We start from the raw sequence: 13085 nt of genomic DNA, 5'->3' as shown, positions 1-13085 counted from the left end.
ATCAATAGCGCCGGGTTGAGAAAGCCTGCTGCTGAATAGGAAGTCAATAAATGTTTCTCTGTTGGAGGATAAATAAGAACAATGACAATTCTTAAAACATTTTAAAACTGTTTTAAAGGAAAATGACACTGACCTTTTCAGAACAAATTAAGTAAAAATAAAATACACAAAGAACAAGCTGATACAGCTAACTAGAATTATAAAAATGTATCATAGGCGAGGCGCGGTGGCTCATGCCTGTAATCCCAGGACTTTGGGAGGGCAAGGTGGGCGGATCCTGAGGTTAGGAGATCCAGACCATCCTGGCTAACACAGTGAAACCCCGTCTCTACTAAAAATACAAAAAAATTAGCCGGGCATGGTGGCAGGCACCTGTAGTCCCAGCTACTCGGGAGGCTGAGGCAGGAGAATGGTGTGAACCCAGGAGACAGAGCTTGCAGTGAGCCGAGATCGGGCCACTGCACTCCAGCCTGGGTTGGACAGAGTGAGACTCTGTCTCCAAAAAAAAAAAAAAAAAAAGTGTAATGTACGAAGATGAATAGAGTAATTATAAGAGTGAAATTGGAGTTGCTTTTTAATTTTATTTTTTAATTGACAAATAATTATACATATTCATGAGGTACCTAGTGATATTTTGATAAATATAATGTAATCAGATCAGGGCAATTAGTATACACATTTTCTTTAACATTTATCACTTCTTTGTGTTGGGAACATTTAATATCCTCCTTCTAGCTGTTTGAAACTATATATTATTGTGACCTGCCATCATCCTACAGTGGTATAGAACCCTAGAAATTATTTTTTTATTTAGCTATAACTTTGTATCTTTTAACAAATCTCTCCCTATTCCTACACCTCCTTTTTCTCCCCGATCTCTAGTGTCCTGTCTCCTACTTTTTACTTCCATGAGATTAACTTTTTAAGATTCCACATGTGAGTGAGAACATGTAGAGTTTAACTCTCTGTTCCCGGCTTGTTTTGCTTAACCCATAACAATAGTCATGCATTCTGTTTTCTGACATGATTCCCTCCCATTTTGTCTTGATAGTCCTTCCTCTACCTAGCCTGGTATATGACTATGTCTGTTCTTGGACACTATAACAACTTTTTTTTTGCTGCTCACCTTCTCGACATTGCTATGGGATTCAAGACATTAAGAACCATCTTGTCCTCAGTAACTCACAATGGCAAACAGGTAAGCAGTTTATCTTTTTCTCCCCGTTGCACAAAATAAAAAAGCAACCAATAAAGCAGAGAAAAATAAAACCACCCCTCAAATGGCAATGTACATTTTTAAAGATTTTTTGGAAGGAAAGGTCTGTACCTCTTCTAAACTGCAGGGAGTAGCAGTTTGAGGGTCTTCTAGGCCTATCCTCAAGCCTTGGCTTGACTTTGGATAAATTAATTGAAAATAATAAAAGTACATACCTTACCAGATTTTGTGAAAATGAAATAAAACAAATGTATATGCTTTAACACAGCCCCTGGCACGTATTAAGCACTCAGGAACTTAGTTATTACTTTGTTTCTAGTATAGTGTTTGCTCCACTTGCTATTATGCGGAACCAAAATAGTTTACAGAATCCTGATGCACTCATTGTGTTAGCTGTAAAATATGAGATGCTGTATTTTAATGTAATATTTTTAAACTGTTTATCTTATACTCTTTACTTTTAAATTGAGCAAAAAGGATAATGTTTCATATTTGACAAGGTCGTGCTGACTCAGAAGAAAACTGGTCTAGGTCCAGAAAATGCACTTATGTTCTAATGGAACCTGCTTATAATGTTAAAACTTTCCATTATCATGAAGCATATGGCAGAAGTATGCATGTTCTAATGGAACCCGTTTGTAATGTTAAAACTTTCCATTATCTTGAAGCATATTGCAGAAGTATGCATTTATTAATTCATTTGCTACTTTTCAAGTGTCCACTGGGTGGTAACATATGCTGTGTTAGTTATTTGGATTAACAGAATCCTTCTTTTCCAGAGTCTTGTAGCCCAGCACATTTTCAAATAATTGCCTCTCTAAAAGCTTTGAACTGGGTCCACAGTTAAGTCTCCATTATCGTTAGTTTTCTAAATTTCAGCACATTATTCTTACATATGTCACTTTAGGTTCTCCTTATGGCTATGATGTGCACAGCAAGTCATGGGTCTAGTGACAAAAGTCTATTTATCTGCCAGTCAGTTCATAAGTTGTGTTTGAGCTCCCAGTATGTGTAGTAAAGAACTGGAGATGCCAAATCTATGTGTGTTTCTACATAAAAGATCTGGCACTACTTTCAGTTTCTGAACTTCGTGGGGTTTCTTTCTTTTTGAGGTATCAAATTTTTTGTTTGTTTGTTTGTTTTTAAGACAGAGTCTTGCTCTGTCACCCAGGCTGGAGTGCAGTGGTGCGATCTTGGCTCACTGCAACCTCCGCCTCCGCCGCCCGCATAACTGGGATTATAGGCGCATGCCACCATGCCCGGCTAATTTTTCTATTTTTAGTAGAGATGGGGTTTCACCATGTTGGCCAGGCTGGTCTCGAACCTCAGGTGATCTGCCCGCCTCGCCGTCCCAAAGTGCAGGGATTACAGGCATGAGCCACCCCACCTGGCCTCAAATGTTCATTTGCAGAAATATGTAGAGTTTAATAGTCCTAACCGGTAAAACATGCAGAAATTCACTGTGGCTTTGTACTTCATTTATAGAAATGAATGAAACCCTCTGTTAAGCTAACATGTTTTCTCCAGATAATTGTAAAGTGATTTTGTAAAGACTTAATCAGCATAAGCAGTCGCAGTCAAGACCATAAAGTTGTGCTGTAATCAGAGAAAGTACACATAAAGATAAGGCATGTTAGCGTGGTAGAATTTCTGTGATGAAACCAGAAATATATTTTCACCAACTTGGTGAAAAGTCACATTTTTAGCATATACATATTCTATCAAAAATACTCTACAATTCTATCATATACTTATAACTATCCAAAAATTAAAGTAGAGCTGAAAGACCTTTCAAACAGAGATATTTAATTATAGATTGAGAAAAAATAGCCTTCAAAATAGTGTTAGTCATTAGCTGTGGTGTTTTTCACTTTGGTCATTGTTTACAAAGCAAGATTTCTCAGTTTTAAAAAATATTTATATTATACATTATTACTAATTGTGTGTCCCCAGATTTCAGGGGCAATACCAATTTCTATTTAGGATATGATTGAAAATTTAAAAATAATTTACAGTCATAAAAACAAAATGCATTTTATTAGGAATGTAAATTGTGGAAAATAGCCCTCATAAAACGAAGAAAGGGCACAGTGGCTCATGCCTGTAATCCCAGCACTTTGGGAGGCCGAGGCGGGCAGATCGCCTGAGGTCGGGAGTTCGAGACCAGCCTGACAAACATGGAGAAACCCCATCTCTACTAAAAATACAAAATTAGCCAGGCATGGTGGTGCACGCGTGTAATCCCAGCTACTCGGGAGGCAGAGCTTGCAGTGAGACAAGATCGTGCCACTGCACTCCAACCTGGTGACAGAGTGAGACTCCATCTCTAAATAAATAAATAAATAAATAAAATAAAATATAGTCTGACAACTTGATAAAGAGAATATGAAAGTAAATGTCTGCACGAGAGGGTAAGAAAGGTGAGAAATAAGTTATGGATCCCATTAGCTTCTAGTAAACATGGCTGTGTTCTCACTAGAGCACTCCCCACCCACATAGATGCCACATGTGTACATTTCTAATACCTGTTCCTTGTCACATTGCTTTCCAGCTCGTATTAACCGTTGGCTTGTTAGCTGTTGTTGTATACCTGTACACTGTGGTGGCATTCAATTTTTTCCGAAAATTCTACAATAAAAGTGAAGATGGTGATACACCAGATATGAAATGTGATGATATGCTAACAGTAAGTTCATAACCTTTGATCTCATATGAACAAAAATGTCTCCTGCTTCTGCAATCTAAGTAATTGTGTATTTATTCTCTAACAGTGCAAAATAGAAAATAGTCTAAACAATAAAAAGTTGCATGGCTCTTTAAAGAGTCAGCAGTTTTCAATTCTAGCAGAACATAAAGGAGCATTTCTGTCAATTTTCCATATGTGCTGCACAGCCTAATAATTAGAATTGCTGAGTAATGTACTTAGAACTCAGAGGAGTAATGTCATCGCTTAAGCCTGTTGTTCACATATCCCAGGACAGCAGGTAAAATTATTTCCCAGAGAACATTTGGAAGCCTTAGTTTTTTGTCACCTTAATGACTTTAACTGAAATTACTACATTTCAAAAGTGTATCTCTTCATAGAACTACTGGTTTTTGCTTTTATATTGAGTATCTTGGCTTAAATGTCTTTTTTGGTTTTGGTTTTCAAAAATCAACAGCTGTTAAAGCTTTCATATTGCTTTATATCACCGTTCTACAACCTGTCTCTCTAATATTGGCAAATGAGAAGTTATCATACATGAGATCTTAGATCAGGAAGGGGAACATGAGACAAAATATATATCACTAGCTGGAAAGAGATGTATCCTTCAGTAAGCTCCTCACGAAAATACCTACATCATTTGTGTTGGGGATGTAGGTATAGAGGCTGATATAATGATACATAAATTACTCTAGAAAAAATAGCCCAAAAGAGTGGTGAGAGACAATGGCCATTATTACAAAGACTAACAATTAAGATAATTTTATACTAAAGAATGACAAATCAGTGGGACAGAGTGGTTCAGAAACAGATGCAAATACTCATGGAAATTAAAAGATGATAAAGATAGCTTTTGAAGTAAGGAAATGAAAAATAATTTAATAAATGACATTAGTACCATGGAAAAGCTGTTTGGGGAAAATGATAAAATGGATACCAATGTGGCTTTATAAATAAAAATAAATTCTCAATTGAGCATATTTCAATGCAATAAGAAGGAATAATCACAAGACAGAATTTGATGCCTTAAATAATAGTAATAATACTCATTTTTATATGGAGAAGGGTCTAAGTGTGACATAAAACTCAGGGTCTATGAAAGCATAAACATTATTTGAAAAAAGAGCAGCTATAAATACAGTCATAAAGGCAAATGGTAAAATGAGAAAAATATTTTTAACAACGTAACAAAGGACCAGTTTCCTTAATCTACCAAGTCCTTATCACATCAATGAGAAGAAATAAGCCAATAGAAAAACAAGTAAATCACATGACCAGACGATTCACGGTAAAATTTTAGATTTGAAAAGATGCTCAGCCTCTGTCAAAGTGAAAGAAATGCAAATTAAAACAATGAAAAAAACACTTTTTACCTGTCAGTTTTGCAAAGTATTCACATTTGTTAAAACCCATAGTTGGTGAATTGATGGGAAAAAATCAGCATTTTCATGACTCTGGTTGGGAATTTGAATTGACAACAATTTTAGAGAAGTTTTGTGATACCTATCAAATTTTTAAGTATATATATCTTTTGACCTTTTAATTCCACTGCTAGTAATTTACCTAAAGGTTTACTCACAAATAAGCCTCTGTATGTTCAAGGACATCAGCTGCCCTCACAAGCTAGGAATAATCTAAATGATCATTAGTAGTGTCCTGATTAAGTCAATTATGATAAATCTGTAACAAATATGCATCTGTTTGAAAATGAGAGAAATTCATATATACAGATATGGAGAGACAGACACACAAATTACATTGTAATTAAATTACGTTTAATTTAAAAAAACAAGATCTTGATCAGTATGATAGGATCCTAATTGTGTGAAATGATATATACACAATAATTCATATTTTTGATATGCTAGAATATGCATAACATATTTCTGGAGGGATTTATTCATAGGACACTGTGAACAAGGATTCCTGCCGGGGTAGGACCATAGATCACAGGAGAAAGAAACTTGTTTGCTTTTCATTTTATCGACTGTCTGAATGATTGATACTATTTCTTTTACCGTAGGTATTTTTTTATTTTAAAAGTCTAAGACAATTTTTTCCCCACCATGTTATAAAAGATAATCTGCCTTCAGTTATTCCCAAAATTAGTTTAACTACATGCAGGGACTGTTTCCTGGCAGGAAGGAGAGAACAGGACATACAGGTGGCTGACCTGAAGGAATGAAAGGACAGAGGCTGAGGGAAGCTCTGGTGAAACCTGATGTTACGTTTTCATCCACCTCCTGTTCTTGAGCCATTTATTTATCGCCCGAATCTCTTATTTGTCTAAAGAAGTTTTTCTGTATTTAAAATTTTATCATAAATGATCATTAATATAGAATTGCCCATCCTTCCTCTCCTTTAAACAAATATTATTTTATTTACCAATTTAGAGATCTTCGGACAATTCTTTAGCTTTTCAATATTAGGCATTTTGTTCTCTTCCCAACTTTATTTTTAATAAAAAAAAAAATTTGAGAATAAATAACAACTCTCAAATGAATTGCAGGTTATTTAAAAATTGGGGATACATAATAGCTTGCTGACATAAAATATTCCCTTGTCTTAGGTCAAGATTAAATTTTGAAGGCTTAGAACTTCAAAAGGGATGCTTTTGATGGAAAATGCAGGCGGGAAAAAGCTTTCAACTCATCAGTCCGTACATAGTTGGCAGCAGAGCAAATCGTATTGTTCATGCAAAAATCATCTATAATTTTCAGTATTTCCTGTCATTATTGCCATTCTGAGGTGCTACGCATATGACTTTGTGATTTCCATGTGCTAGTGACCTACTTGGAGGACACGGAGTGTCAGAGCTGAAAGGACTCTGATGTTCATGGTTGTTCATCCATACACTTAATTCCTCAACTGGAAGAAAATGCCATCCCAGTTACAAATCCAGTCTTGTAGATTTTTTTTTTTTGTTTATCAAGTGCTTATATAGCACTTGGCTATAAATGATGTTGTGCCAGGTATTATCTCAAGAGCTTTACAAATATTAACTCAGTAGTCTCCTAACAACTTTTTGCTGTAGGTTGGCACTGCTATCATTCCCATTTTACAGATGAGGAAACTGAGCTACCAAGAATTTGAGTAACTTGTCATAAGTCACACAGTTAGGAAGAGGTGACACTCTTCAACCGGTACTCTTAAGTTACACTACCTCACAGATAGTAACTTCATTAATGCTTCTGTTACTAATTTGAGTGATGTTTTTATACCAGGCACTTGTTAAGGATAAAGTCTGAGTAAGTACAGTCCCTGCCCTCATGGAACTTGCATGGTAAGCACCTTTATAGCAATTCTGCTAAGCTCATTCTTTTTCCTAGAATCTTCCAAGAAAAGAATGCCCCCAGAAATTCCAGAAGTTTTGGAAAACCTTGTGGATCAGTATTCCTGTTACATACAGAACATTTAATATACTGTACAAAAATAGTGGATTCAACATCACTGTTCAAATATTGCAACTGAGAAGTTGCTTTAGATGGCTACTAGACAGGGAAATAAAAATAACTTTTTAATGTCACATCATACTAGAGTGGAAGATATTGATATAGACACAATTTATGTGCCTTAATACTTGAGATCCATTTTAGTCATCATAAGTTGGCATGACTGAGATGCAATACTTACCTTTGATACTCTTCTTCTCTGATTAATTGCTGGACGAATAATTCATGCACCTTGCCTGGAGCCTCTTCCCTGACTGCCTATCACCCCCTGATTTGGCCCACCTGTCTACTTCTTAAAACCATCTCCTATCCTTCCTGTTGCTGCTTTTCTCACACCGCAAAGCAGAGAAAAATGTATAATTTTTTTTTAAAAAAAACTTAACAGCAACTATAAGAAAACTGGGTTCACTGCAATAAGACTGACTAGTGATGACTCTCATCAGAGTCACTAACATGCAACACTTTGCCCCTCCTCCCACACCTATTCATTCATTCAAGGCCTAGGACTGAAGATGTGTCAAGGATCCTTCATCTCCTCTCCCATGTGCTGCCTTTAATATCAGCCACGCTCACAGCCTCTCTACCCTGTGACCCTGAAGGCAGGAGGGGAGTGGGAGGCCAGGAAAGGCTACATGGCACAATGCAGAAGGTAGTAGCAGCAGGTACATTGCCTGCAGTGACTTCCAAGAAATTCAGTACTATTCTAGGACAAACAAACACCTGACAAAATTTATAAATCTCAAAATCTACCAGCGTCAGGGCAGAAAGTTTACTTAGGTCATGTATTCCTAAAGAGTATGATGCTCAGAGAATTGCTAAAAATTAATAGAAAAATAGGAATGATTTCAGATTGTGACATTCAGTGACCTGTGTCAGGTAGTGAGAACAATATGTGACTTTAGATCTCCCTTTTATACCACAGGGAGGCCCCAGCAACATCCTGGTCTCTCCTTTTATTATGCAGTCATCATAGTTGACCCCATTCAAGTTGTAATCATAGGATCCTTAGACGACTACGTTTTGAACCTCACTCTCAGTATGCATTTCCATTACTTTTGTTAATTTTGCTTAGGAAGACAACTGCCTTCGCCTGGTTGACTTTGCCCAATTTCATGGGGCATGAATACAGAAGACAGAGAAACTTGGTTCCAGTGAGGAAATATGACCTGTTGATGTTTTGAACTATGGACTTAACTAGAGCCTAGATTTTCTTCAGTTTGAGGGATTTCTGTCCTCATGATTAAGACTATTTATGACCAGCTCTGTTGAAGGTTTTTATATTTGTACGTATAACAATAAACTTACTATCTTGTCTTTGACTGGGGTGAGTATATGTCTTAGATGTTTCCTCCCTGCAAGAGAAAACTCAGTTCCAAGACACAAGTCACTTTTTCATCCCTAGCTCATTCACAATGAGGTGCTGCTGCCGACCAGTCAAACCAGACAGGAGTCTGTGGAGCATTACACAAGCTCATATCCCAGTGATTGTCCCTAAAAACTCCCACATGGGAACGGAGGCCACATTACCTAGATTGACCTTCCAATTGTAGTGTCCAAACACTTGCTTTTGATTTACTTCTTACTAGTACTTGTGCAGGGGCTTCTTTAAAAAGCCAACAACATTTAAAATATAACTGATGACTTACAGTAGTGCGCTTTCAAAGTAGAGGCTTATTAAAACCAGCCTGCCAGCAAGAAAGCAGCACAGAATAGGAAACAGAAAGATTTAGTTTCTTTAATTTAGTTCTCCAAAGATCATCCTTTCTTTATGACAGTCTCTTGGACATTTCCTTTCACAGGGCGATGTCTATATTCTCTCTTGAGATAAATTTTCCTCACTCATGTCACATTGTATTCACTTCATCCTGAGTTTCTTTGTTGTTTTCTGTGGATCTGAGAGAACATCTTAGGTTTTGCAAGTAGGCAACTCGCCCGTCTGTTTTTCATAATTTACAGTAGGTGGCGCCATAGCTGCAGTGTTAGAGACAAGTCACACGGGGATTTTTTTTTTTTTTTTTCCAGATTAGGATATTTTGAGCCTGAGAATCTAATTAAACCAGCGGTATCCTGATAGAACTTGAACCTCTACAAGAACATAGGAGGGAAAAGTGAAAAATGATGTAAAGTCCAAGGTAAAAAGATGATTGTCACTAGATAGCCAGGGAGACTGACTTGACATAAAGGAGAATGTTCATCTCAGACGGAGAGGGACCCCCAAACCAGAGGCTGCAGGGAAGGTGTCAAGACTATGCACTTGGGGAAAAATAGCTTTGCAGGCGATTAAGATGAAAAGTATACTCCTAGGGAAATAAACTTACTTGGGTAATTGTTCTAAATTACCTCACTTAATTGTCATCACTTATTTTACCCTACCTTCCCAACAAATAATCTGTCTCTCTAGTTCTCTCTCTCTCCAAATTCTCTCCTCATTTTTCCCATTTTTTTTTCCCAAGATGAAGATCTCATAAGGATTTTCACCAGCAGCTGACCCTTAGTGTTCCCTAAAACCAATAGAAACTATGATCAACCTCAGAATGAATCCGTTTAGGAGATGGATGAGGGAGGGAAGCTGCAGACTATAACGTCTTAGGAATCAACAACTTCCTCTTCTCAATTTTTGTAGGACCAGGCACCTTCCTAACTCATTACTCAGATTGTCTGAAAGAAGCTTATCTTTTTGTCTCACAGAATTACTTCTTTCCACTTCCGGCCCTCGTTATCAGGTTTAGGCTGATTCTATGAAAAGAAAGGTGGATAAAAGGATTTTCAGTTGCAGCAGGATAATTTGGTAGCTGACAGTCTGACAGCCATGTATTAGAAGTTATTCACCACATACCTCCTATTCCAACACCACAGCCAACTACATACAATTGTCTAGGGCTGACCAGGTAGTAAAGGATGTGGCTGGGAAAATCAGTATCAACATCCCACAGGTGAACTGTACATTTTATTCTTTTTAAATGTGGTAATTTATTAAGCCTAAATAATCAAATGCACAAGACTGTCTTTTCAGCATGACTGTTAAGTCCACTGTTGCTCTCTGCTGGCATCCCTTCATCACAGTGCATAAAACTGATGTAAAATGAAGGAGAGCAGTGAGGAAGGGTATTTCCAGGAAAGGTTGGTTAGATGACTGACAAGGGATCTGCAAAGAAGGAAACATTTTCCTTGGTAATTTAGCCTCATTCCATGGTCCTATCTTCAACATTACATGTCTAGAAATTACAAGTGAATCATCCTCTTGGGGACAGACTCACATTAACCAGTATTCCATAAGTCTGATGTACGAGTCAGAATACCAACATGCTACTCATTAAGAGTTCATGTAACAAGTTGTCTCTTCCCTAGACAAACACCTATATGGGAAGCCAAATTATAACCCAAGACCTAACGACTCCCAAGTACAAGACCAAGAGTCTTGGTCAGCAGGAATCACCAAGAGGAACTGATGGATGATCAGTTCATCCATCAGTTGCTGGGTGATCTCAGCCACTAGTACTGTCACACACAGTTCCTCAAACAAGCAGGGATGGAGAGCTAGGACCTTCCAAGACCTGGACTGGGAACTGCACAATCCACTGTTGGCTCATTGTGGGGATTGGAATGGGGACCCAAGGGACCAGAACTTGACATGGAGGAGTACCAGTCCAGAGCCAGGTATACTCTCCAAACTGAGTCCTCAGAGAAATCCCTGGAGGGGAGATGCAAGCACAAAGCTACTTGTGAAGTCAAGGAAACATGAGCAATGGGAAAGATGGTCTAACTAAAGGGGAAAGAAGCTGCATTAACTACTCTTTATTGATTTCCTGTAGTCACAATTAAATACAAATGAAGACACAGATTTGGAGAAAAGCAATCCAGGCTGGGCGTGGTGATTCACGCCTGTAATCCGACCACTTTGGGAGGCCGAGGCAGGCGGATCACCTGAGGTCAGGAGTTCAAGACCAGCCTGGCCGACATGGCGAAACCCCATCCCTACTAAAAATACAAAAATTAGCTTGGCATGGTGGCAGGCACCTGTAATCCCAGCTACTCGGGAGGCTGAGGCAGGAGAATCACTTGAACCCGGGAGGCGGAGGTTGCAGTGAGTGGAGAATGCCCCATTGTACTCTAGCCTGGGAGACAGAGCAAGACTCCATCAAAAAAAAAAAAAAAAAAAAGGCAATCCAATTCTTGCTTAATAAAAATAAGAAATGTGTGGTAAAACAAATGCAAACAGTATGCCTCAGGATATGGTGAAAATAGTTTCCCCTTCTCACAGATTCACTATTAGCAGTTTCAAGCACCAAGCTTTGAGAAACTACAGCAGTGGCTTCAGGATTGTTTTTTTTTTTTTAAGTGATGGATGGTCTGTAAGATTTTACTTCCGGAGATTGATTCATTAGGTAGTACCAGGAACCCAGAATGTTGCCACATCCAGGAGGCTCTGAGATGAGGTTAAGTTTAGACCCCATCAGGCTAATCTGGCTCTAAGGATCTCCTGGGCCTTTCTGCAAAAGAGACCCCTAACCTGGGCTCCAGACCAGATCTTTGGTGGGCACGGGCTGAGCTGGCCTTCTAATGCTGTTTATTATATGCCAGGCTGAGTCTACGACCATACCACCCTGAACGTGCCCAATCTCATCCTTGTATGCCAGGCTGATAAAACATTTCCAAATTTAAATTTCCAAATTTTTACACATTTAATTCTGTTCCCTAAATTCCAGCCATCTAACCCAGGAGACTTTTTCTCCTCTGCATCTGACAGATCCATCAGCTGTTGAACTCAGAGTTGAACTGTGAGCATTTTGGTATCACCTTGTTGGCTGCTCTTTGCCTACACATTGTGCTTTTTCAAGTGTCCTGAGAATGTGAGATCTGTGGGTTGAGGCAGTGAAGGCTCTGTGAAAACAGCAGGTCTTGCTCCTCATTCATCCCACAAATGATCTGAGGACTGACCATGTGCTCATGGTAAGGCACTGGCAACAGAGTAATAACCAAAACATTTCTCGTTGGAATGCAGTCAGTCCTAGGGGAATGAAATAGACAAAAAAACAAGCAAGCTGGATATCCAGGTGTGGAATTCAAGAAAAAGGTCCAGGCTGGAAATAGAAATGAGTGTAATTGGCAGAGAGATGAAACTTAAAGCCATGAAACCGGGAAGGTTCCCCCAAGGGAGTGTCCTAGAAGTAAAAAGGTCAAAGAACCCAGTCCTGGAGCAATTGTTCATGAAGCCACAGGGAGATGAGGAAGATTTGGCAAAGGAGACTGGGAAGCAATGGCCAGAAATGAAGAGAAGCAGAAGAGTGTGGTGTTTCTGTGTTTAGGCTTTTGTCCCCTTTGTTCTGGTCAGCAGCAACTAACTAGGTTTTGAATTGATGGGTGACACATCCATTAAGTCAGGGTATCTGGGACAGTCTAAGAAAATCTCAGAGGAAGGATTATTAATTTAGGCCCAAAGGATGAGTAGGAATGGGGTAAGAATGGAAAAGCCTATTGCAAGAGAAGGAGAATGTACGAGCAAAGATCTGGAATCAGGAATAGTTCATTTGGAGGAGGTATGAGGAGAGTGGAGACAGCGGAGAGGGAGATTTTTAGGAAAGGTGAGTGTGGCTAAATTCAAGGGCCTGATAAAGGAGTTTGGACTTAGCTTAAATGAGGATAAAATATTGGATGCTCCAAGCCAGTGACTCTCAATCCAGCATGACTTCATTCCTCACTACCCCCCACTGCC

General features: G+C 38.6%; 1 protein-coding gene across 1 annotated transcript in view; it reads left to right on the top strand.

The window, feature by feature from the left end:
• RYR2 (ryanodine receptor 2) overlaps positions 1-13085 on the top strand; it is an 808217-nt gene that overhangs the window by 778698 nt on the left and 16434 nt on the right. Inside the window, 2 exon segments of the mRNA XM_017862245.1 lie at positions 1052-1198; positions 3768-3902. Of these exon segments, the coding sequence (XP_017717734.1) occupies positions 1052-1198; positions 3768-3902 (282 nt within the window).

This window comes from Rhinopithecus bieti, unplaced genomic scaffold, assembly GCF_001698545.2.
Source record: "Rhinopithecus bieti isolate Rb0 unplaced genomic scaffold, ASM169854v2 scaffold_57691, whole genome shotgun sequence".
Lineage (NCBI taxonomy): Eukaryota > Metazoa > Chordata > Mammalia > Primates > Cercopithecidae > Rhinopithecus > Rhinopithecus bieti.
This window is presented reverse-complemented; position numbering and strand designations above follow the sequence as displayed.